Source organism: Oryzias latipes, chromosome 13 (assembly GCF_002234675.1).
Source record: "Oryzias latipes chromosome 13, ASM223467v1".
Taxonomy (NCBI): domain Eukaryota; kingdom Metazoa; phylum Chordata; class Actinopteri; order Beloniformes; family Adrianichthyidae; genus Oryzias; species Oryzias latipes.
Genome location: NC_019871.2, coordinates 6,184,295 through 6,212,056, shown reverse-complemented (window position 1 = coordinate 6,212,056; position 27,762 = coordinate 6,184,295). Strand labels below are relative to the sequence as shown.

Below are 27,762 nucleotides of genomic sequence, written 5' to 3'. Positions count from 1 at the left end.
CCAGACTCCAGTTGGCTCATCCGTGCACCTGACCGTATCCCTCGTCTCTGGCTCGCCTCTACTACTGCTTCTACACCTGGCTGGAGATCCTGTCTCTGGCTCGTCTCACGCCCCCAGCTGTCCCCCGACTTCATCTGAATGAAGATCATTTGCTGGACTTTAAACATGTGGTTGTAGGGTTACATGAGCTAATTCTCTCTAAGAGTAATGGTACATCGGCTGTCCGTCCTGGGGGAGGATTCCTCCTTCATTCGGACACCCCTGAGGTTTCTTCGTTTTTTCCGGATTTCGTTTTTTCGGAGTTTTTCCTTACCACGAAGGGGGGTTTAAGGGCAGGGATGCCAGTTTAGTCTGTTTAGTTAAAGTTTTAGTATTATCCTATTGAATTCTATGCATTTATGATCCTTTTTCATTGTATGTCTACCTTACAATTACTGATACAAAGCCCACTAAGACCGCTGTTGTTGCAAATTTGGGCTAGATATAAATTAAAATTGAATTGAATTGAACTGGTAGCCGGGGTCCCCCAGCCACCCACACGGGATAGCAGATGGAGGAAATCTGCCCACCGGGCGAACCACTTCAGCTACCACAGGAGCAGGGCCGACGGAACTGCCACAGGGGCCCCCCAATGCCAGAGATCAGGGGGTTACAGGAGCATGGAGAATGCAACCGTCCCCACCGCACCATTAAACATAAATCTGTAAAGTTATCGCTCAGAGTTTAGTAAGTTCAGTTTAGAATCTTTCTATTGAATTGTGTGTGTTTATGATCCTTTTGATTTTATGTTTTAATTCAATTTCAATTCAATTTTATTTGTACAGCCCAAAATCACAACAACAGTCGTCTCGATGTTTTACCCTACATCAATCTGCACAAAGCCCATCGAGATGAGTGTTGTTGTGATTTGGAGCTTTACAAATAAAATTGAATCGAATTGAATTGAATTTCATTTTAAAACAACTTTATAATGGAAAAGATCAAGGATCTGCAACCTGAAGCTCCAGAGCCACATGTGGCTATTTGAACCCTTCCATACTGGCTCTGTGGCTGAAGAAAACTGAATTATGTAGCTCTAATTTTAACATTTAAATTAAAATACTTAGTTAGCCTTGATCTAATTTAGATTCAGATGGTTTATACATTTACAGCTGAGGTGCTCCTAGAACAGTAAGGAAAATTGTTAGGTTTTTACACCCCTGCTGACTTTACACTAAATCAGGAGGCCTTGTGCTTGAACATTTCTCCAGAATGCACAGATCCAGTTTGATCTTCTCTGATTGCTGTTTTTAAGTTATAAGTTTAATGCACAGATGGGACTTGAGAAAATTATTTTTGTAATCCTGTAAGGACGTGTCACACAGCCACTACGAACATTTTCTGCATATTGCATGGATTAAAATTGGTAATATGTAGATATACGAGGAAAATGTGACAAAAGTTGTGTCTTTATGTGAAATTTTCGCAGATGTTACACGTGGTTAAAACCACGGAAGAAGTACGAACAAACCACGCAAAGAACACGTAAATCAACGTTAAATGTAAACAGTGCAAAAATATTGTGCTGTTTACATGTTTATACATTCATGATTCATGCACCAATTACGTAATTTAAACCGGATATGTGCGACATACACGTAATATAAAACGTATACATTAGTGGTTCATGGATGAAAAGTCTGTTAGACATGCACGGAGCGTGGAAAGCCACAAATTTGCTACAAACTACTTAAAATACGCGTAAACTGCGTAATTCTCTACTGGCCAAATATTTTTGACAGCTTAAAACCGAATTCGCGTAAAAACCGATTCTCCGAAACCCTCAACAGACATCTGCGTAGAAAATGCACAAACTGTATGTAAGGGCTGTGTGACACGGCCTTCAGATAATTGTTTAGTGAATAAACCAATAATGTCAAGTAAGCAGGGAAAAGAAGGGCGGCCCACCAAAGTAGCCCTAAAACTGGGGTGCTCAGTATGTCAGTACTCTCATCAACAATTAAAAACCGCAACGTTTCATTGTTCATTCCACCAGTTTTCCAACAGCAAATTGTGTATTTTTTTAAAATAAAGTTGAGTTTACTGAGTGTAAACTATTTAGCATGTTCTGCTGGAATTTATAGCAGTCCGTATTTGTAACTGGGGCAATTATACCGCTGCCCTCTATTCATTTAGATATATGGCACCACACAAGTCAAATAGGTTGCCCAATTTGTTTTAAGCCAAAAGGCCATGCAATTACAGCTTTAAAATATTCAGCTGCATCGTAATGTTATGTATCTGAGGCAGGTAAAGCAATCAACAACTGTGCTGCTGCATGAAAATGTGCAGCGCCGACATAAAAGGAAAGAAAAAGTTGGGCGCCACGCTGAGTGATAAATGTCCACCATTTGAAACGTGGAAATGCGGAGGGAAGGTTCTGCATTCAAATGTGTGCTGGCGCGGACTTTTCTTTGTTTTTCTGGAAGGGGGGGGGCTGTTGAGGAAAAGTGGACTGTCGCACACAAATGCAGTACAAAAAAGAAAGCCACAGAAAAAGACACATTTTACACAGGGGAATGTACAAAGAACCGCCGTCACATAGTTTTTTCTGGTCTAGATTCATAGCATGTGACTATGTTAGTGTTGAGTTATAAGCTCTCAGGTCTAGCTATGCTTATTCAATAATTCATCTTCCACACCTGTTTTGTCCCTTTCGGGGTCATGGGGCTGCTGGAGCCTATGTTGGCCACTCGTGGGCGATGGCAAGGGACATCCCACAAATCACACTCCCAGGAGAAAGCTGGAGAAAAGTCACAGGGGGGGGGTCCCCCATTGGTGTTCTGGTTAAGATCCTCAAGCCGGGAGTCTTTTTGCTGTGAGGCAAAATCTCTAACCACTGCACCACCGTGCAACCCTATGCTACTATGCTTATTAAAGGGATAAACCCCCAAACTGTTGATTCAACTAAAGTCATAGTAGGTGTGTGGTGGAGTAAGTCAGAGTTAATTGGCTTTTGGACATCCAGTGTTTTTTGGTTGTTTCATGTAACGGGGGGTTGACCAATACAAGTGATGTGAGTTTTAGGGTTGTCCAAAGTGCTAGTAGGAAGTAGACAAAAACTATGCCCTGTTTGTCTAATTGCCAAAGAGTGCACACTTATCCCATGAACAAAATTAATGGGTTCATTGAGCAATTCACAGGATGGGGGGGGGGGGGGGGGGGGGGGGGGTAAAATCCTGCTCCGTTTTACGCAACCTGTCGTCTGTGCATCATTAAATATTAAATGTACATAAACATTTTTGCTCTGCAGGTTCATCAAGTGGTATACAACCTTGATAATTGGTGCGGGCCCCCTGCATGCGCTCTATAGGTATACCCATATTTTATCCACAGACAACCCACATCCGTCCATCAGGGCCGTTGTGTATATTATGGCCTGTATTTATTGTCACAGTGTTTTTGGGAGTGAAATTGTTAGTGCAGAATTTGAGTTTTACGTTACCTTGGTTACAGCCTACATTATCTACTGTAAATAAAAGAAACACACTGGACAACATCTTCATGTCTTAGTGTGGAGGGAATTCTACAAGACTATGGCAGATTTTTGAAACATTTATTGTTCGCTTTCAAAAAATAAAAAGACTGAATGTCTTTTTAGTCATTTCTAATAAAGTAACTAAACATGTAGTAATATTCAGGAGAAAATCCACATTTTCCCTACTTGTTTCACTCTTTCTCACACAGAAAAATACTCTTCAGGACACCATTTGTGAAAGAGGTACTCCTCTCAAACACAGCAGAGACCAGGACACACATCTGTCACAGTGCAAGACTTCACACTCCATTTCAAGCGTGTATCACTGGAGCCCAAAAAGGCAGCGCTCGTTATTCCTCCATCCAACAAAACCTGACGGGGAAACAGACAGCTCCAGCAATTTATCAGCCAACCGCCGAACACCCGGACCTGCAGTAAGTCTGCGCTCCTCCTGCAGTCAAACCCACCACTCTTTCAGAAACCATCATGTCACATGAATAAATATGAATGAGCTTCAGGGGAATTGCTCTTTGTTGTCTAATGTAGAAGAGTGTGTGCAAGGCTGTAGCTTGTTCTGAGAAAACAGTAAGACTCAGGATTTTTAGTCCACCGATAAATAGTTATTTGAATCCAATTATTTAAAGTCCGTGTTTTCTTCATTGTGAAATCATTCCGGCTGGACGCTACGGTGGCCCAGAAGGGTCACAACAAAACACATTAACTTTATTCACAACACACTAACTTTACACACAACACATTAACTTTACACACAACACATTAACTTTATACACAACACACTAACTTTACACACAACACACTAACTTTACAAACAACACATTAACTTTACACACAACACATTAACTTAACACACAACACATTAACTCACAACACAACACAATCAATTTTTAAACATGGACAATCCTGGATCGTTTTCTGGTTGGCGGCACAACAGTTTGGACAGATGAGAGTTGAGACTTGCTGCTGACACAACATGGCAGTTGGGCTACACGTTCATCCAGTGGGTGATATACTACCACAGTTCAGCTCAAAATCACAAGACTGCCATGGTTTTTAACTATTTTGTACTAAAACAATTGAAGGAGATTACAGAGGTGAATGGAAGCACTTCCCAAAGGGAGACTCTGAACTTTGCCACTGAAAGTGTGCAGCATCTTTCTCACACATCCATCATCAGCAGGATACTGACTCACCACACTGCCAGAAAATGACCCGTCTGCTCGAAAATCCAATTTTGTGTAAAGATGAGTGAAGGTGATGTGTGACAAGTGGACCTCATATCAGCTGACACATCTGCCTCTCAACCAAGCATGACCACAAACATATCATCTGTTCACCCCAGAGGCGTCTTTTATAATTAATTTTAAAGGTTCTCCAAAGGCGCAGAGTGAGATCATACCAGGTAAATTCATATCTGCAAGCACACACTTCTGCTTCTCAAGTCAAAATTTTTAAACTTTTTTTTTATCACTGAATGCTTAGGGCTTGCCACCAAATGGTTTTTGGTGGCAATAATCGTAAAAATACTTTGGAAATGAGCTTAAAAGAGGGAAACTGTGTGCCTTGACATTTTTCAACCTGCAGAAATATAAATAATTACATCATTATCTGATGTGGATATGGCCTCTGTGAGTCAACCATCCACAATTTAAAAAAGAGAGAGCGTTAACTGGGACATTTTTAATCAGACTGACGGTTCATTCTCATTTAATTAAGTTCAATTCTGCCAAGTTTAGTTCAGTACAATTGAATCTGTCAAAACTCCTTTCCGTTCATACCTGGAATATTTGATTTAATTTAGTTTTGAGTCCAATTATAGTCACATTCCTAAATTAAATGCAACAAATGCAGTTAATTTAGATGTATTCATTCTAAACAGAAGAGGCCAGTTCACATAGATTTATTTCAATCAATGAAATTCCCCTTTATTCAGTTCAAATCCGAATCAGAATCCTTTTATTGTCATTGTACATGGTAATACAATTGTAGCCGCCTTGGAGTGGTGAAGATAGAATAAAATAAAAATACTGTAACTCACATCTCTAATCAAAAATGTACATAAACAATTACATATACGTATGAACCAAATAGAATGAAATGAGTTGAGTGGGACGTTAAATGGGACGTTTGTCAAGTTGACCACGAAGCTCTCGTGGCTTTTTATTGTTTGTTTTTCCTTTGGCTCCTCCCTTTAGGATCTGCTACACTATTAACCACAAATGGAGAGCCTGTGTCTTAGCATCAGTTTTTAAAAGCGGAATAACTGATTACCTGGATTTGGGACCAGCGCATGAAAACACAGAGGAGTTCCCCATGTGGTTACAATAACTCACAGCACTGACATAATTTATTTACCAGGATCAGATGAGTTCTGGTGGGTCTGAGACCGTGTTTCCATACACCTTGAATAAATGAAGTACATCAGGGGTGTCAAACTCATTTCCACCGAGGGCCACATCAGTATAGCAGCTGTCCTCAAAGGGCCGGATATAACTTATACATGTAACTAAATGTAATGAAACATACATGTAACTACTCCTTAATGTTAAACAACTAATTTATTTACTTATTATAACTTTTGAAAGTGACAATTACAGTTGCGTAGAAAACATATGTTTGCTTGTTACTCTATCATAAATCCTTTTAAATTTGATTCTGTCAGGTTAGGTTATATGGACAGTGTTTAAGTCCTAATGTATAGTTGCCCAATCTGATATTTCAAGGCAGATTCCCCCTATATATATATAAATACACACCAATTTTTATTTTTTATTTTAAGAAATCAAAAACTTTTATGCTCTCGGGGGGCCACATAAAATGACATGGAGGGCCACATTTGGCCCCCGGGCCTTGAGTTTGACATATGTGAAGTACATCATGGGTCGGTCCTTGGGCAATACCCTTTGCGCTACTACCTAACTCTGTAGCCACAAGGGGGCCCAAGTTTGGGTTGCTCTGTGCCGGTCCCCAGCCCGGATAAAACAGAGGTTGTGTCATGAAAGGCGTAAAACTCTCTGCCAAACCATCAATGAAACCTGATTCACTGTGGCAACCCATAATGGGATAAGCCTAAAGGTGAAGAAGATACGACGGAGTTTTAGGGCCACGGTGAGGAAAGAAAATTCTGGCCAACGTGGCGAGATTAAAGTCGTCATGTCGACTTTAATCTCGACATGACGAGAAAAAACTCGACACAAAGTTTCGAGAAAAAACTTGTCTTGTCGAGATAAAAGTCGAAATAAAGTTTCGAGATTAAAGTCGCAATGTTGAGCGAGAAAGAAAAAAACTCGTAAATTTACGAGATTATTGTGGAAGTGAGCATACAGAGCAGCACGTGAAAGCCGTGCAGAAGCAGAGCAGACCGACTAAACGTAGTTGAACAGGTGAGCTGAATGTTTATTGATAACGTTCCAAATGTCTGAAGGCTCATTTGATTGATTTACAATTTATTAAAGTTTTATTTATTGATGGTTGGTTTGCAGGATCACTGCAGCCCGATGAAGCCGGCATCGGTTGTCCCTGCAGCTGTTTGCTTGAATCCTTTCTTCCTCCACCAAAGACCAGATCTCTATGTTTGTGTGATGCTTCCGTCTGAGGAGGAGAAGCACTTTTTGCCTTTTTCAACGTTGTAATGCTAATATAACAGACTATTTTCATTCATCTTTGTTTTTTAATGATCAAACGGGTCGCTTCATCTGCAGGAGGGGGCGTATGTAACACTGTTTACTTCCGCATTGGTGATCGGATGACAGATTCATGACGTAATGTGACAGATGAACTTCAGGTTATGTGAATGAAAAGGAGAATAAAGGCTGCAGTGGTCCTCTACACCCAAACGTGTCTCTGAGCTCCTTATTTTACACATGAAACTCCGCTTTACTGACACCAAACCCCTGAAAGACGGCTCCACTGACAATAATCTGATTTTGAATCACCAAAAGGTTCAGAATCTCTTTGTTTTAAAACTATAATCCGGAAATAAAGCTTCACAAAAGGCTCCACATATTTCATCTTCAAGCTAAGCTCCGATAAACAGACAACTTCGGTGTTTTCTCCTTTTTAATCTATGAATTTTTTCTCGTAAATTTACGAGTTTTTGGTGGGCATAAAACTCTGTCGTAAACTCTGAAGTACAAAGCCACTAGCTCACTAACATTAGCCATAACACTGAATACTCCTGAAAGACAGCTTCACTTCTCTCGCGCAACATTGGGACTTTAATCTCGTAACTTTATTTCGACTTTTATCTCGACACGACGAGTTTTTTCTGGAAACTTTGTGTCGAGTTTTTTCTCGTCATGACGAGATTATAGTCGACATGACGACTTTAATCTCGTCATGTTGGCCAGAATTTTTTTCCTCACTGTGGCCCTAAAACTCCGTCGTAAGAAGAAGATTACCTAAGATAAACATTTTCCCATTTTTTACAAGGTCAACTAAATTCATTTTAAATTATTTATCTTCAGTTAAGTTAAATTAAAATAACTGAATTTCACTTCAATTGATTTAAACCATTCTAATATTTTCAGTTCAATCCAGTCAAGATCAACAGAATTTGCAAGATAAATTCAAAAAAATTTATTTAAATGTAACCCAGGCAAATTTTCAGCAACATCTCTTTAGTTTGAATGTGGTAAGTCTGATGGAAATCGATTCAATTCAGTTCAATTCAATCCATTCTATTTAAATCAGTTCATCACACTACATTTTCTCTGGTAAATTAAACAAAGGTAATGAAAATTTAATAAAATTCAATTCCAATCACTTTACCTTTGATTACTTTAATTTAACACAGTTTAATTTGGAAATTCTATTTTTTCCCAAGAGTGTAAACTAAACTCTATTTAATCACTCATCACAAGTTGGATGTTTGTAATTAGCTTCCTTCAGGAATGACCGGTAAAACAGGAGGTCTAAAATATTCTTAGTCTGTTGGACGCAGGGACGTGTCGTGCACAGGATTTTAGAGGGGCAGGGGCTCAAAATCAGAAAAGGGCAGCAAAACTCCTTTTCTTGTTCTTTAAAAATTATGGAAGTTAGGTAAACTTTTAACATAAAGTACTAATACTATTACTAACAATTTTGTAGCTATATTTTTTTTCTTATATCTCTAAAAGAAATGTATTAATGTTATTAAAATTCAAATGAATCAGACACTTGGGGCACTTTTTAGTATGAGGCAAAAGGCCAGGTGCTCAAGCATCCTTAGGGCTCCATGTGTGCACCTGCCTACTTGTATGTTCTGCAGAGAGCGTTCAGTTCTGTTTTTTTGCAGTCAAGTCCAGTCAAGTTTCCTCTTCTGTGCGTCACACTGGACGCCAAACCTGTACTCTCCCCCTTCGAGAAAACAATACATTCGTTTTTGACTAGGATTTGAATTTCAATAGATTTTTGTCCCTGTCCTGATGTAGGTTTGCTGCTGCGTTTTGCTTCATTGTTGCACTGCTTCAACTATTTTTGACCCAGCTTTAGCAGACAGGCGGGCTGACATTTTCCCTACCAGTGTAGATTAAACTCAATTATTCAAATCTCACTTTATGATGACACCAGACAAACCATAAAAAAAACAAAAACAATAAGTAATCTTTACATGAAAAACGGCTAAAGTAAAAGGCAGAAAAAGCTGTTTAATAGATTTTGACTAGTTTATTATGAATTTATTGGTGTCACAGATTACAGTATTTTATGGCACTTCCCTTTTAGTTTTTAAAGCCTCAGTCACAACTGTCCTTACTGGTCGATACGGGCCGTTTTTAGGAGAAAATTGGGCAAACCTGTACAGGATATGCAGGTGGCCCACAGGAAATAGTATCAAGATTGCAGACCACAAAGTAAAAATGCTACACAATTTTTTTCTAAAGAAATGCTGCGAGTGACTGGTCATAGCGAACACTTATACAACACATAAGGGTTAAGATCATGGAGAACTGGACGAAGTCACCCTTAGAAAATTACTTACTTCTGGCTCCACTGAAAGAAGTTATTTCAGTCGCCATTTTTCTGTTTCTTTTTAGAACCAGCAGGTACTTCCTAGTTGGAACGCCAGGGGGGAGGGGTTGCTTAGTTCAGTTCTCTTATACAGTCAGTGGTTAAGAATAAGGGGTATTGTATGGAATCTTATATTTTTTCAACTTCCAGAAATCCTGCAGACAGATCAAGGGGCTTGTGACTGCTGTTCACCTAAGATGTGTGAACTCCTCGTGTGCAGCCTGATGAGCGTAGTTTGTAGGAGCATTCTATAAGCATCCCATTGTCGCTTATGTATAATCTGCACACCCCTTGCATGCAACATTTCTAACGGGTTTTTAAAAGACCAGTACTCGCACCTCACTAACGGTTAGTGTGGCATAATGGTCCTGTACGACAGCAGAATAGTATAAGTGCAACCTACAATTTATACTTCATGATACACTTCCACACACATGACATTCCTTTAGGTGGCTACATGAGCCACAAGAGAACAAGGGAAAACACACCTGCATTCCCCTTAACTCTTTAACATGCCATTACTACACAATTGTTTGAGGTTTTTCATATCAACTTTGCAATACATTACTAACGTTAGTAAAGCCGCTTTTCCCTGCATCAGAATCAGATGTTGTACGTTGATTACGTAAACTCTTCACTACTGTAAGTGTTGCATGTCAGCGCTAGGCTGCTTTTCAGTACTTCAGAATTATGTCAATTTTGTAGAGGGGTTAAAGAGTTACGGTAATCAAAAGTACCGTATCTAAACACTGAAGCTAAAGCTCTGGTGTAAAACAAGTTAAGATGCAGACACTCCTCTGTGACAGACAACCCAAAACCCCACAGCCATATGTGGGATTGACCTGTACTGGTGCATGTGACTTTTGCTACGTTTACACCAGCCTAAGGTATGCACATTTAAGGAGAGCACTTTAGATGTAAAGTAAATGTAAGCACCCATAAATGTACATTAAACAGTAAATGTGCCATTAGGGCAAGTGACTGTTTTTGGTCATTTCCGCACCTGTTACTTTTCACGCCCTTCCCCCGTCTCAGTGAGTTCAAGAGTCATGGGATCTTTCCCCATGACTCAGTAAAGATCATCCTCCATTATAGCTTACTCAATTGTGCAACTTGACCAATCAGCAGAGAGCAGGGTCACATCAAATTTCCCTTTTTCTCCAAAATGAGAAAAAGTTGCTTTTGCAGCTCAGTTCACTGGACATTTTCAAAGGAATCGTCAAAACTAACCATGGTAAGTTGATGAAACTCATACATTTTATTGTTGAATAGTTGTGTTAAGTGTTGACATATAAGTTGTTTGCGGAGAATTTATTGAAATGAGTGAAAATACGGCATGAAAAATGCAGGCACCATATTTGATCATATGCCCTTTTCACTAAAAACAAAATTTTACTTGGTATGTCTGTTTTTGGACATATGCCCTATGCATCTAACAAACCATATAAGTGCATTTTCTTTACAAATAAAGAAATACAACTTAGAATATTATGTTTTAATGTTGCCAAATGTTTTATATCACTATACAGTGATTCAGAGAGAATTTAAACACTGTTTTTAGTTTATGAATAGTGATAAAGAGTGATTTTTGTCAGTTTATGATGTTATGACAGTTGTTTTATTGCATGTGTTTAATTTTTAGCTTCCATCAATCTTTTATGGCAAGAGGAGGGAGACTGCTGTTGTGCCAGTCCACCCTGACATTAGTGATGATGATGAGGATCAAGATGATGACGTGTCAGACCCCGACTTCGCCCCACCCACCAACAACCAGGACATTCCCAGACCCTCACACACAGTTGTGTGAGGGTCTATTCAACACTTTTGTTATCAGCACTTTTTGTTATTAGCACTTTTATGTTCTAAAAGTGATGTTCAAATGTTCAAATACATAATATGTGTTTTTCTTATATTTATATATATATGTATACTTATTGGAATTTGTTTTACCACTCACGGGCAAGTGACCAAATATGGTCACTTCATTGGCATTGATTTTCTACATGAAAATAAAAAAAAATTGAAGAATGTCACCAATGATATGAAGTCTTGTTATGTTCTCCAATAACACTCTAAGGTTGAATTTTTGAATTTTAGAGTATTTCATTGAGTGCCCTATAAAGGGTTAAACGTGTTAAAATTTGAACCAGTTGAACTTTGACCAGTCAGGGATTTGGATTTGGTAGTGAGGTATGCGTAGCGTCCTTTTTAATTCAGGGAAGTGCCAACCGTCTGAAAATTGATCATAAAGGATAAAATTAATAATTGCAGTTTATTCCCAGCTGGAATCATATGATACCAAGTCTTTCATATATCGGAATAGCGCTGTGAAAGAAAAAGCCTGGAACGAGACTGGCCCGATTTGCACCGCTACATGGTCTGATATCAAGTAGCGATAGTGCAGTGTGGGCACCTTATGCTAAAAGACAAGAACGCGCTGAACACATGTTCTTGAACGCAAAACACATGCCCAATGTGTAGGTTAAGGCTTTTGCTGCTTGCTGCTTAAAATCATTGTGCTGCAGATTCATTTCAATTTGTCAAAAAAACAATTCCTATAAGATAAAGCTAACAGTTTAAACCGCCTGCAGATTATAGGTGAACTTATTTGAAAAAGTCATAGCGGCTAAAATAAATAAATAAATAAATAAATAAATAAATAAATAAATAAATAAATAAATAAATAAATTCCCTGCAGTACCTTTAGAAATTCAAAGAAAAGTGTATATTCAAAGTTTAGTGCTTCATACAGCTGGAGCCTTTTGCTAGCTGTTAATTTCATTCTTTACAAAAGTTTTAATACTTAAAAGGACAAAGAATAAATGCTGAAGAAGAAGTTTGTCACAAAATTACACAGGAGAGAGGGGACTTTGTATAATAGAATGTCAGAAAACATCATCCTGCACATCATCATAAAGTCTTTAATGCATATGCGAATAATGCATAAGGTTTTTGCATGAAAGTGTTTGTTGCTGCTGAAGTCTCTGGGCTGCATCTAATAAATGAACATCTAAATGTTACATTGCTCATTTTCAGGCCACTTGCATTTTTCAAGCTGTGTTTTTTCTTTTTTTATGTATGACCTCTGGAGAGGAGAAGAGGAGGAGGCAAGGATCTGGACAGATGAAGCTTTTCTGAAGCTTGAGCCTGTGCTTAACCATCTGGGTGTATCAGGCTGCCAGTGCAGTCTGGCTCAAACTTAAAAAGTATTCGGACTGATTTTTGTGATCACTTTGTGAAGCAAAAATAATACAACCAAAAAGCTTTTGGTCTGACGATTGGTTCTTGTATAAAAACAGAGTCAAAGAAAGCCTCTAGTTTTTTATTTTTATGTTTTATGTTTAGTTTTAGGCTAATCGAGCCATTTGTTTACAACACGATGCTTTCACAACTGTGTGTTGCCAAACAACAAAGAAGATGGTGCACTTTTCCTTCACAGCCACAACTCAGTGACCCAGAGCACAAAGTTCCCAGAAAAAACAAAAGTACGGATGCAGTCAGTCCCGAGGAAACAGTAGAGAGCAACAATGCATTTTTTTCCTGCCCGGTTCTCACTGTGCGTTTGTCGCCTGGACCTGAAAATGATGCTTTGGAGGCATGCCAGGGGATTACTGCAGTAAAAAATGTGCTTTCTGTTCTCATTTACCATTAAGACGCATTTAAGGGGACAAGGCCTGTTAGCAGTGTAGTAATAGTACATAAGGCTTTGCCGCTGGGAAGTATATTCTGTAACAAAACCTCATAACGGAGACTGCTGTGCTTCCTTATCCCTGAATCCATACAGGTGTGTTTTGACATGACGGGACAAAAAGCGTACAGTCCATTTCTCCTATGCTGAAGCAGACTGAGTGACGCAAAATGTGACTATTGGTATTTAGGAGTAACTCCTTAAAGGTCCACTCTGAGGAAAACAGGGTTTTTAACATGTTTCATTTTTGTGATCATGGAGGACATACATGAGGAAAATTAAACTAAAGATTGCATATTTCTGAGTATTTCTTTAGTTAAATTGTTGTGGATCAGGAGCAGACGAAAAAATGCAGTTAGAAAAGGGAGCTTATTTGATACTTAAAAAATACACTGGACAGGCCACAAGTTCCATGATGTGAAGGTCGTGTCACACAGCCACTACGTACATTTTGTGCATATTGCACAGATGAAAATTAGTCTTACATGAATATACGTAGAAAATGTCAGCTGATGTGGTCTTTTTGTAAAATTTTCACAAATCTATCATGAAAGAAGAAACCATACAAAGAACATGCAAACATGAATCTTGCGTGATTATTGCGCTGTTTATATGCAAAACAGGAGTCATTCATGCTTCAATTACGTAAGGGATAATGGCCAATGTAGTGTACATATCAGAAATTAACACACACAGCGGAAGGCTGCTGAAACCGTGCAAAATGTTCTGCTTTTTCTGATAATGTACACTTGGAAAGCCATTATCCCGCCTAATCCATGGTCAAGTACATGGTGTGGCGCGTTGTCACGATAACCGACCTCGATGGTAGTGCCAAAGGACAGCGATATATATATGCACACCCAGCAGCCAATCAGAATCGAGTATTCATCCGGACCATGTAATAAATAATTTGAACGTGATATGTGCGACGTATAAGCAATATAGAAGTTTTACATCAGTGGTACATTCATGAAAAGTCCGTTAGACATACTGTACTTGGACATATGGAAGGGCCGTGGAAAGCCCAAGACATGTGCACGCATCTCACAAAAATCACACACAACTGCGTAAGATTTACGTAATAATTGCATATAAACTATGTAAAATATGTGTAAACCGTGTAATTCTCAACAGACCAAAAACTTTTGAAAATTTCCAAACTGAATTGACATAAAGACCTGTCGGTTGGAACCCTCGACGACATCTGCCCACATCAAAAAATGACGAACATAAGAAACACTTGTGAATTGCGTATATCATGCATGTTTCACGAAAGACCGACATTTCATACGTCAAAAATGTGCAAAATGTACGTAGTGACCCTGTGACACAGCCTTTAAACAGAGAGGTCTTAGCAGTGGGAAGGGTGTGTGTGTGTGAGTGTGGGGGGATGCTTCACACCAATGGTCCCGCCCACACCTCACAGACAAATTTCTAATGAATTCCTGCCGCTCTGCAGAAACTAAGTCCAAGAAAATGGCACAAGCATTTGGATTTAGCCTAAAAACATAATCATAATTAAAAGGCTAGAGATGCTTTCAAAAAAGGTTAAATTGTAGTGGATCTTTAACAACAGAACGGTTAAAAAGTTTAAATACTCACAAGCAAACTGTAGCAGAGCATCTCGACTCAGAATGCTTCCAAAGCTGTTCTCAGATTTACACTGGTATTTCCCAAAGTCAGTGATCTCGCTAGCGTTGGTTATGATTAGGTCTCCATCAATGAAGCTGTATCTGTAGTCTGTGTCTGAGTCAACTCTGGTCCCATTGATGTACCAGCTAGAAAGAAAAGAGAGAGAGATCTGAATATACTTGTGATGAGCGATGGTCTAATGAGCGGGGAAAAGCTGGAGTGCAGACAGAAAAATGAATGTCACACACCTGTATGTGGGTGGTGGGTTCCCCCGCGCCTCGCAGTGCAGCATCACTTTCCTTTCACCAGAACCCAAAGAAAAAATAATGTCATCTGGTTCCTGGATGAAAACGGGGCCAAACTCCAGGCTTTCTGTGAGGAAAAAAGCACAAGCTGAGGCTTACAAAAAGTCCAACTACGTGAGAATGTCCCGTCATATCTGTCACCACGGTTTCCAAATAAATACATTTTACACATTGGTATCTTGTTATGTCTAGTTGCTAGACTCCATGTATCGAGCAAGCAAGGATGATTTTAACTTTAGAATTTAAAGTTTGACCAATAAATTTTGATTTGAAATTACAGTTTCTGAGATTTTAGCATAACTCTAAATGAATCTTACTCTTACTTTACACGTTTAGACCTGCAGCTGGTTTCCTGAATAAAAGAGTTCCAACTTTCAGTAATAAGTCTTGGCTGCGGCTACACAATGGTGTCCCTGCCGCCTCAAAGCCAAAAAAAAGGCTCCTACTGCAAATTCAAGCATCGGTTTGTGTGGAGTTTGCATGATCCTCCAAGTCGCCCCCAGGCACTCCAGCTTCCTCCATAGTCTAAAAACATCCATGCACTGGTGGCTTTAAATTGGCCCACCGTAGGAGTGAATGTGAGCATGCACAGTGGTCTGTCTCTGTGCAGCCTGTTGATGAACTGGCAACCTGTCTGGCAGGACTGCCTCACCTCTTACCCTGGGATAGTATCCAGCCTCTGTGCGACCCTGAACAGAATGAAGCTGAATGGAATATGGATGAATAAACCAGCTCGGTCTGGAGGTGCAGTGCACAGACTGCAAATCCAACATCTCTTTGGCTGCTTTCCCACTTTGGCTCAGCTTCCCTTCTCATTGAGCAGTGTTGATATTAGTGTGATGCTGGTGTCCATTCTCTAATTTAAATTTACTTTCCAAATCTCTTTGAAAACACTATTTTGGAATTATGAGGTTTTTTAAAGCCACATGAAAAAAATGGTGTCGTTTTTGATTGCAGAGCAGCGGAAACTATGTTCTGTTGTACTGCAATTCTCCTCTGAGTTACTGAAAGCTCAGAGCAAGGAGATGTTTACATCTCAAATAAGCTCCTTTTCAAATGACAGTTTTTGTCTGTTCATGATTCATCTGAATATAGAAATATTTAGAAATGCATTTTACACTAAATTGTCTTCATATTTCTCCTCCATCATCAAGAACATGTCACAAGAACATGTTAAAAACCAAAAAAAAGATTTTTATTGGAGGGGGTTAATAAAATATTTCAAATAAATTCAGGTTTTAAACATTGGAGAAACAAACTGAAAGTTTTTGAATTGTAAATTCTGCTGATACATCAACATTCTTTTTTTTAAACGACTATTTCAATCCGGGTGACTCGATACAATAATTTTTTGCCAGCTGTTTTTTTTGTTTTGATGAAACACTTATTTTAGGCTACGATCACATATCCCAAAATGCCACCATGCAGCGACCTAAATACAATTTTTTCAGCAAATTTGGCGCAAGGATGGCCTAAAACCTTGGAGCATTAGCATTTGTTATCGGGATGCGGCAGCCGCATTTTTGTATGCTGCAGGGTTTGCTGCCACGTTTTTAGGAAAAAATGTCAAATTTAATGTTGACCAGACATTTTTTTGTCATCAGTCATCAGTCCCAGACATGTTTAGAGGTCGCATGGTCCAGGGTGGCAGGAAGGCAATTACGAGACCGGCATCTTGCGGAAATTGCAGTTGATGCTGAGAAGTATAGAAAGAAGACAGAACATTGTGCTTTCATGTTATCTAAAAATGTGTACATTTGTAAACTGACAAAATTATACAGTGTGCTCAAAACCTGAGATTCATAACCCCTTATTGTAATAGTAAAACTTGTCCAACACAAAAGGCCCTCAGCGCTAATCTGTTTGCTCAGTTGTTGGACAGAACAAGTAAAAAAAATAATTAAAAACTGAGTTGCAAATGACCAGTGGTTCAGAATGGCCTGCTTCATATATACCCCCAGGTAACTGGGCAGCGGCGGCACTTGATATGGACGGCCGCAACCAGGAAATATTTACACATTGTCCAATCAGAGCTGCTGCTGGCCGGTAATCCAGCTGCCCAGCTGACGCCCGATTTTGTAATGGTATCATCCCCGCCTGACTGACGGCCGCCGTTTGCATTCATGACCACGCAGCAGCTAATCTTGGAGATTCTCTCCATTGCGCGGTGGCTGTTGTACATGTGACTGCAGCATTAGTAATTCACTATTATGATAATTTGAAAGAATCTATTAAATAATTCATTGAAGCTCCAATTGCATCATTTTTATAACACATTGAAGAAAAAATGTGTTTACAAATTTCTTCTATCATAAACCATTGACTTGTTGAAGCTTTAACTGTAACAAACGCTTTAGCATCACTTGTTATGTATTATGAATATATTTCCAATTCCAATTGTGCCTTCAGTAAACCACATCATATGGATTTAGGCTTTGTCTGCACCAAACAAACAAGCAAATCAACCCCTGTGTTCTACTGCCACATCCCGTGCTACCATGCATGAAAAATTCTGGCATTAAACTTGCATCACTGTAAAGGCTGATGTGTCATCTCCAAGCACAAACAACGACCCTCCACCATGCAGAAATAGGGTTCATTATCATGAAGTGGCAGTATGAAATGAGATGTATGTGTGCACGATAGAATTAATGCTCCCTTAAGAAATAGACTTTAATGTTAAACACCCAGACAACCCAGAAAGCACAGCAACTGCAAGAGCCAAGGCATGTTAAACAAGAAATGAAGGAGCTGAAAGGTTGAGTTAGGGTTAGAAAACAGCCAAATAATGGCTTAATATGCATTTAAATGATTATAAAATGAAAAACAAGGAATGCACTGAAAACTCAGACAAGTGCTTATGCACTTTAAACATTTAGTAAATATCTCTTCCTCTTTCGGCTTCTCCCATCAGGGGTTGCCACAGCGAACAAGTCGCATGGTAAACTTGGCAATGTTTTACGCCGGATGCCCTTCCTGACGCAACCTTCTCAAACCGGGCTTGGAACCGGCACAGGGGTAGAGAAGGGAACAGGGAGCAGCCCGGAGTCGAACCCTGGTTTCACGGATGGAAGGCGCCGCAAACCAGCACGAGCTAAACCGGCTCCCTATTTAGTAAATATCTAAAACTGTGGAAAAGCAGCAGAGTCACATGTTTAGTAAACGCTGAAAACTACGGAAACAACGTAGATGTGACACGCTTTCCAGAATGAGCTAAACAAGCATTTTTATTGCCGGACAAGAAGGGAGGGAGAGAGGGCCTTCTTCTTCTTTTTCTTTTTCTACTGTTTACTAGCACATGTTCGCCACCTACCATTGGAAGAGGTTAGGTGCGAAATGTTGACGCGGTGCAAATCTCATGAATCTTGCTGCAGGCTTTTTCTTTCACAGCTCTATGACTGACGTAATTGCGGCCGGGTACAAACCACAATTATTAATTTTGTCCTCCATGATCAATTTTCCAACGGTCCCTAACCCTAACCATACGTCAAAGTTTGACCTGGTTTAACTTTCAACGTGTGTTGCCGAGGGCAGTAGGAACGTAGCTTTAGTCACAACTGCCCAGGTTATTTGTGGGCATAGAATGGACAACTTTAAGGTCACAAACTACTTGGCGAACCTGTAGGGAGAAAATGTTTGTCCCCATTTTTGGGCCTAAACACCTAAACAACATGTAAGTAAGGATGAAGGTGATAAGATGGAAGGTCAGATTTTTTTTTCAACCCCTGCTCACGATGCTAGGAACCTGTTAGTGCTGCTCAAGTGATAAGTGTGCGCTCTTTACATGCAGCCTGACTGTTAGAATTGGACAATCAGAGGGGAGTTTGTGTGGACATACTGAGGGCTTATTCCAGGCACGTATGCATCACCCCGTGCACGCAGCATTTGCGCACAGTCAGTTAGGAGCCAATACGTGCCTTACTAAAGACTAAAGTGCCACGTGAGGGCACTGTACAACAGCATCAACCATAAGTCATCAGTGCGAGCAACTTACATTATCCTTAACAATACTTAATGATACACTACCGATACGCACAACAATAGTACAACCCTCTACGGGCCCGAACAACCCAAAAAACCTCCAGCACCAGTACGGGTCAAACCCCTGTAGTGGCGCGTGTGACAAAGGCTAAATATATAGCTTCTGCCTAAAAAATGAATTTAGTTGAAACTTCAGTTTTCTACAAGTATCTTGGCTTTTGCACAATGGATGATTACGCAGACACAATTTCAACTTGTGTTTGATTTGCTCAACAAGCAACAACAATTTAAACGACCTCATCCGTTCTCTTCTACCTGCTTAGAGGATCTAATGTCTCTATAAGTATCGTGGCTTTTCAGGGCGCATGTAATTTCATCAACTTAGTTTTCTGCAGGGAAATTAAGATGCATTTCAAGTAAAATCCAATTGAAAAATGATCAGCGTTAGGTTGCTGCTCCGCCTGATGAGACAAATGTACCTTTCTTATTTACATTTATGTGATTCCTTACATCATATATCATTTGATATATAGAATTAAAATCACTTTGTAAAACCACACAAATCAATTTTTGTTCATTTGAACCATATTCACAAAAAACAATCCCTTTTTTAGAATCAATGACTTTTTTTTTCTAATTCTTTTTAAGACATCTATAAAATTATTGCTTTGCTTCATAATGAAAAATTAGCTTCACCCACACCTGACCAGCTAATTTTAGAAACACTTAATTTTTTTTATTTTATCTTTATGGCTAGAGCTACAGTACAAGGCTCTTCTAGTTGTTGAATACTCAACAATGGGTATGTCGATGAAGACTCATTCATCCAAGTTGATTCCATGATTGTAGTAATAGGTTTAGGGGCTGTCATCTGGACTAGTTTTTAAAGTTAGAAGATGTTTCACCTCTTATCCAATAGGCTTTGTCAATTCAGAATTAGCTGGTAAAAGAGCTGGTATATATGTGCTCATGGAGGAGGAGTCAGACCTGAAACTGGATGGTGTTGTCAACTTAGCCTACATGGTTTTGGATCATCCTGAAAGTCCTTTGTCCTCAGCTGGGGGTTGGGGAGCCAGTGACTCCCTCCCCAAACTGGTCATCTCTTTCAGCTGTTAACGACCCAGGTGGAACTGGTTCGGTTTGTTTGGGTTTCAGAACACTGCCGTAGATGGATGGAAGAATAAACCTGAGACAACCATTCTTATTGAGAGAAGGTTTATCCTTCTTGACAAAGATGGCTTCTTTCACTCCTCGCTCGAACCATCCTTTCTCTCTGGCTAGAATTCTAACTTCACTATCCTTGAACGAGTGGTTTGTGGCCTTCAGGTGGAGGTGCACTGCAGACTCAGGTCCACTTGGGTTGGCTCTGCGATGTTGGTAAAGCCGTATGTGTAGAGGATGTTTTGTCTTTCCTATATACTGTTCATTGCAGTTCTCTTTGCAGTGGATAGAGTACACAACATTACTCTGTTTGTAGCTAGGAGTTTTGTCCTTTGGATGAACCAGTTTTTGTCTGAGAGTATTAACTGTTTGAGATAAACTGGGATAATATGTTGTCTGAAAATCCGTTTTAGTTTTCCAGACAGACCTGAGATATAAGGAATTGAAATACTGTTCCCTTTTGGATCTTGTTCCTTCTTCCAGTTTCAGGTCTGACTCCTCCCCCATGAGCACATATCTACCAGCTCTTTAACCAGCTAATGCAGAATTGACAAAGTTTTTGGACAAGAGGTAAAACGTCTTCTAACTTTAAAAACTAGTCCAGATGACAGCCCCTAAACCTATTACTACTATGATCAACAATGGGTATACACCTCTGCACATCAACCTGAATATAGTCTGGGCATAAAAGCTCAAACAACACAAAACAACCTTCATCAAATCAGATCTTAATAAATGTTTTACAGAGTTTTAAAGAACAAAGTTCAGCTTGAGGCTTTTGGCAAAACTAAATTGAGTCTAATGGATCTAAAAGTGTCTAATGTTGCATTTGACCTACTGACCTACTGAAATGAATTTTTTCACATTCTGTTGTCTTTTAAAAATAGCTAGAAAAAAAAGGTTACAGCTCTAAATTTGTTTGTAGTGATGTGTGTAACTCTGCAACAGAAACCACAATCACACACACACGAGTACAAGTTGTACTACAAGTGTGTGCACATGGCCATCAGTCAGTCACAGGACCAAAGCAGCCATACCTATTTTTTTTTTGTCATCCTCTGAACATCAGTCATGTGCAGTGCTGTAATGGGCTTGTCATTCTGACAATGCAGAAGCATCACCTTTGCCTGGTTTACAGAGATGTGTGTCGTATTAAAGCTACACGGGGATAATGACACCAGAAAGCAAAGAAAAATCCCCAAAAGGCTGAAAAAGAAGCTAAAATGAGGCAAAAATGAGGCTGTGTGAATTAAAAATGGCAATAAAATGAAGAAATAAAGGTAATAATGCGGATTTAATGTGGATAAATGCATAATGTGCTGATACTTATTTTCAAATTAGCAAATGCCTATCAATTTATATTAATTAAGCTCCCCAGATGCAAGGAATATGATGTCATCCATCAAATATTACAGTCCAGATGTGTCCTTATAATCACTAAAATTCATTTCTTGAACCACAACAGAAGTTGTTGTTTCCATTTTACATGTGAGGTATCAAATATTTTCTTTTTCAAATGAATTTCATTATATTTATAACCTCTATACTGACAGGCAGCCAAAGAGAGCTGGATATTGGCGTGATCCCACTTCAATTTCACAAAGGGCTCGACCCCAGTCACTGCAGACCTTGCACAGTGATAATAGGTGGGTAAGATTCATTTCTAGAGCAGATCTAAACAGACAGGAAGCCTGCAGAAAAAAAAATAAAAAAATAAAAAACGTGAGAACAGAAGTGGAGGTGTGTTGGCAGAGTGCTGAGAAATAAAGAGTGCAGTCAGTCACACCAATCATGTCTGGAGGAGCTCAGACGGGCTCTGAAGTCTTTGCCCATTTGGTTTGGTTCAATTCAGCAGGTGAGGCTAACTCCATCTCAGCTCAGGTGACGCATTTGCACAAAATTCTGTGTTAAAACTCAGGTTTCAGTCCAGTTCAGAGCGGCAGGAAACTAGTCCAATGAGAAGAATAAAACACAAGGATTTGTAAAAAAAAAAGGTTTTCCGTCAGGCGGCTGATAGTTATTCCCCTCTACTTAAATATCTGGTAAATAAACACATAAATAATATGTGTAAATAATGTCAGGGGTTCATTATTTTTTTAGCCAAAAAAATTGGTTCAAGAAAACCCTTCGGCAAAAATCGACCCATTAAAAAGCAGTTTGGGTGACTGATTTTTTTTGGCACTGTTGTACAATCAAAGGATGGGCTTGGCTTAAGCATTGATTTCACCTTCACTCCTGTGGTCCTCCTGAGAACTGAGCAAAGTCAGAGCAGACGGAGGTAGAATGGAAATAGCAGGCCAGCCAGGATTCCCCAGACCACCGCTGTGGCTGTGTGGAAGTCTGCTGCGCGGCGTGAGCACAGACAAAGAGCTGTCCTGCTTCATCCGTAACACGGCTGCATAAGAAATGGGCCGTGCTGCAACAGCTCTGGCAAAGTCTGGAAAATAAATGACAAAATGACCTGTGTTATTTTCTCTGTCATTTTGTCTACAGTCACAAAAAAGCAGCAAATTAGATGGTATGAATTTGATGTAATCTGTGCAAAAACCTGTAACATTTGATGACAATAAACCCTAAAGGTACTATTCAAAACATTATTTTGGTAAATGTGAGTAGGATTGATTCAAATTTAAAAACCCACTTTTTTGACCGTTCCCAGTGGTCTTTTAACCATGATTGAGCCATTTTTAGCCAAAATCTAAAAACCTGTCGTTTTCTAGAATGTAGTTTCTGCGGCAGGAGTTCATAAGACAAATACTTCTGAGTTGTAGGCAGAACCGTGAAACTAAACCCACTCCCTTTCCTCTCCCAGTTTGTGAGAACTTAATGTTTACCCATTCCCCTGCTAGCTTACAGCCGCTCACAACCTCAACCTAACATTACGGTGGAACAAAAATGATGGGCAATATCAGAGCTATCCAGACGACCAGTTTAGAGCCAGATGTCAGCTCAGACGAGGAAAAAAAAGACGTTCATGGATCTGTTAGTCTGTAAGTGGATGCATCGGAATGGAGCAGAGCAGGGAACATGTGGCCACGCCCAGCGTCTTTTCTACGTCATAAATAAGATCTTTTTCAAACCCCATTTTTTTCACCTGCTCCTGATTCACCACAGTTTGAATAAAGAAATACTCAGACGTGCAATTTTGAGCTTAATATATGTCCTCCATCAATGCAACAAGAGCACATTAAAAACACCAAAAACACAACTTCCATCAGAGTGGGTCTTTAAGAAACATTCAGCCAAACCTATAAGTCTCTGTGGGGTAAAATTTGAGTAAAAAAAAAAAGATAAATACAAGCTTGCCTTAACATTTGATCGTCTCAATGTGATATTGACGGGTGGACCTGCCCGATCATGATCCTTCCAGATCAACTATTATATTTGTTTTCCACCTAGATACCTGAATCAGATGAGCTCATTAGATCAGTCTGGAATATCCTGATCAAGATTATTAGAAAAAAGTAAGTCAGGGAAAGTCAGAATCTAATGTAGCCCTATTGTGTGGGAAGGTTCTCTCTGAGTATAAACCACCTTTTCATTTAGTGATGATGTTCACCTTTCGGCACATCCCTTCAGGGAGTAACCACAGTGAATCAGCTTTCAGTGATTCGCACAAGTGATTTGGCAGAGAGTTTTTATATATTTTATCCGGGCTGGGGACCTGCACAGGGAGAGATCTGCCACCATCTGGGACTTGAAAACCAGAAAACAGGAAAAAAAAAGAAACTGCTTTCAATAAAATGACAAAATTCAGATAAAACATTAAGTTTTCTAAATGTATAGACAGCACAAACAAACAAAAGCTCAGACACATAAAATGTAAAAAAACAGGTTGAAAAAAACAACCCTGGAAAGTTGTATGAAACCCCAAATAAAAACCTTTGAATTAGCATCAACATCACAATCCTTAGCTGAACCCCAAAGCAAGTGTCAGAAAGGATTAAAGTTCTCCTTAAAGAGCAAAACTTTTTTTTAAATCTCTTTCAGCACTGAAGAATACTGGATCCTATCCCAGCTGACATCAGACGTGTGGCAGGCAGGCTAGACTCAGAACAGTCCAAAACCAGACAGCCATGCACAATAACCCTCCTGCTCAATCCAGCATCACCAGTTAACCTAACAGGCATGTTTCTGGACCCAAGGAGGAAACCCAATTAACCAAAACACAAACAGTCACAGCGGGACCAGTTCCACACTGAAAGAACCCAGCTGGGATTTGAACAGGAAGCCAAACCTACAAGCAGAAACCCTGTTTACTCTGTCAAAAGACACTATTCAGCATAGCGTGTATTTAGTTTTTTCTTTGTTCTTCTTTACAATCTGACAGCAGTATTTGCTCCATGCGAACCATTTTATGTACGGTTCATGAAAGACACTTATCTTTGCTTTTATGGGAAACTGTGTGGTTCCAGGAAGTAAAAGGTACACTGCAGAGTACATCATCAAAGTTCCAGATTGAGTGGAAACCAGGGTAAATGCTCATATCATAAAATCCTTCTCTCCCAAGCACATTTCATGCTATCACTTGGCATTACGGTCAGTATGTTTTCCCACCACTTACTTTTTTAGAAAAAGTTTTGAGTGACACCGTTAGAGGAGTTGATTATCTCCAATATGAAAAGTCTGTACTCAGTTGTTATATCACATCATCTTTTGGCTTTTCCCTTCAGGGGTCACCACAGCGAATCAGTTTCCTCCATCTAACGCCGTCTACTGCATCGTCTCCTCTAACACCAGCTACGTTCATGTCTTCATAAAATATGTGTGATGGAAACGTCGACATTCACCAAACTCAAACTGAACCGCAAAAGACTAGAAGCATCCGCCCAGCAACAGTCTTATCAAAGTTCTGAAAAAAAAGAAAAAAAAAGAGGGTGGGAAGATTGATAAAGTGAACTGAAGAAAACTGAGAAATAATTATGTATCCCAGGGGACTTGTCACAGCTGCAGAAATACGGCTGTCTAAAAACGGAGAGAGGGTAATTAGGATATAACATGTTTTGAGGGACAGCGGGGTATAAAAGCATGTCTGAAATTAAAATTATTGAGAGTTTTTAAAGCAAATGATAGCAATCGGTGACAGCTCGGTAGTTGATTCATAAAGTATGGAAATTTGGTTGACAGGGGAGTAAACCACTTCCTCTCCGTTGACGTTTTTTAAAACCCACTGCGATGACAATGGTGTTTTTGGTGTTTTAAACAAGTGCTTAAGGGATTTTCTCACGCGAAAGGACATAAATAAAGAAAATGAAAATTGCAGTTCTGATTTTTTGTCTTTTTTAGACTACAGATTACGTTTTAGTGCCACGTTCCAAAGAAAAGAATAATAACAAGGGAAATTAATATATAGGTTGCACTTTTAGGGGGAAATTATTTAAGAATACATGACCAAGAATGGACATTTCATTTTTAAAAGGCAAATATAGCAACAAAATAGATACTAGACTGAATATGTGTACGCTTCATTAAGCTTTATAAAACATAGGAGAAAAATAAAATATTCACGTAACAAGTGAACAACTATTGAGATAATCATAGCATCAAGAACATCTTAACAAGTCAAGTAAACTCTATATAACTTCAAATCACTAAATCTGTTGAATTCTTCATCCTCTGAGTCGCTTTGGATCAACTCTGCCAAGCCCAGCTATGACTGAGCAGTGCTTCTTCTTCTGCATTCCTGTCAGTAGAAAATACTGATACACACACCTACAGTGCCCTATAGTGGATGTTTTTTTTTTTTTATATTACATGTAGGTCGCACCTGAGTATAAGTCGCACCACCAGCCAAACTGAGCCAAAAACAGTGACTTTCACTCCAAAAAAATAAACTATATCTTTATTCAAACGTGAATCAGTAGCAGACAAAAAAAAATTGTGTGGGACAAATAACTTACATAAATAACTACAAGCTCCATGCTCTGCTTTATTCCAATTCATCCACTTGTAGATGATTAGAACGATCTACATCTTCGTTTTCCTCCCCTGAGCTGGAATCTGACTCAAAACTGAACAGCTGGATAGCTCAAATTTTGCTCACCATTTTAGTTGCACCGGCAACGGGGCTGTAATCATGTAAACAGAGAGCTCACAATTAAAGGTGACGGAAACTAAGCTGACAGTCCCGTCCTCAATACAGCGGCAAATTTCTAATACTGCAGCTCTGCAGAAACTATGTCCTAGAAAACGACACAAGTGTTTTAATTTTGGCTAAAACTTGCAAAAATTATAATTAAGTGAAATCACAGGGAACACTTTGGAAATAGATCAAAAGATGATCAGAGTAGAAGTTAAATTTTTTTTTCTTTTACTTTATGTTTCCAATGAAAAGTAAAAATGCCACAGAGGAAAGCTGTTTCAGGGAGGAAAACAAACAAAACCATTGATTTCTATCCTCTCTTTTCCTCGCCGCTGCAGTACAATTGAATAGCATCTTCATTTAAGAATGAGACCAAAACAGCAGAGATTCCTATGTTTAATATACATTAACTAAACACTAACAATGAACAATGGCTTTCCAATTGACTTTGCCTCTTGGTGGTGTGAATGCACTGCAGACTGTAGCTCACAACATCATTAGCAGCTAATAATAAGAAAGACATGAGGCAGCTGGTGTCAGGCTGCTCTGTTTTCATTCTTTTAATTTAACTAAACCCCCAATTCACCAAGACAGTTAGCAAAAGGGGAAAAAAACAGGAAAAAGATCCTAAGAAGAATACAAAAGAAATCTTGTGTTTTTACATGGTCCATTGTAAATGCATGAACCAAGCAGAGAATGGCTCCTGTATGATCCTGTCACACATGTAAATTCATCCACTGACAGCTGTGATGTGACAGTTGGAGTCTGTTTGAGAGAAGAGCGGAGTGATGACAAGGAAGCAGCTTATTATACAGCAGGTTGGGACTGTTTGCTTTTTTAAAGCTGCACTGTTTTCATTTAAACAAGATTTAAAACACTCTCAACACTAACTGCTCATTTAGCTGTTAAAGTAAAAGCTTACTACAATACACAGACTCTTTTTGTGGTGGTAATTTCAGGGTGTATTCAGACTGGAAAAGGCCATTGGTCTGGACTGAGTCCACTTATTTTGGTCTGGATCAGGTCCTGAACTTTGCGCTTGGTTCAGTATTTCTGCTCTGAGCACAGAGACTGTTCAGACGTACAAAACCTCAGAACAAACCGGAGCTCAGTGTGATTGGAAAAGATCCGAAATCACCTCGAAAGATGGGTCAAAGAGCGGTTCTTGGAACAGCGTCTGCTTGGGTGCAGTGAGACTGAAACTTTGTTCCGGATTATCGGGGGAAACAAACTCTGGTTCACTTTGAGTGCACCAAATGTGCCCAGTCTACATACACCCCTAAAATAAAAAGAAAAACACACCTATTTTGACTATATAAAGTGCTAATATATATTATATTAAATACAGAACATCAGCATTTGTAAATCTGCATACTTTGAGAATACGTTT

At 39.3% G+C, this 27,762-nt stretch overlaps 1 protein-coding gene across 2 annotated transcripts in view; it reads right to left on the bottom strand.

Moving 5' to 3' along the window:
* The window catches only part of cntn5 (contactin 5), a 178,790-nt gene that overhangs the window by 83,745 nt on the left and 67,283 nt on the right, over positions 1–27,762 (bottom strand). Inside the window, exons 3-5 of one of the 2 annotated variants that reach the window (XM_023961649.1) lie at positions 22,518–22,727; positions 15,092–15,215; positions 14,814–14,989 (exon numbers count right to left, since the gene is read on the bottom strand). In XM_023961649.1, the coding sequence (XP_023817417.1) occupies positions 14,814–14,989; positions 15,092–15,215; positions 22,518–22,727 (510 nt within the window). The remainder of the gene's footprint in view (positions 1–14,813; positions 14,990–15,091; positions 15,216–22,517; positions 22,728–27,762) is intronic. The other variant, XM_023961650.1, reaches the window with a different exon arrangement.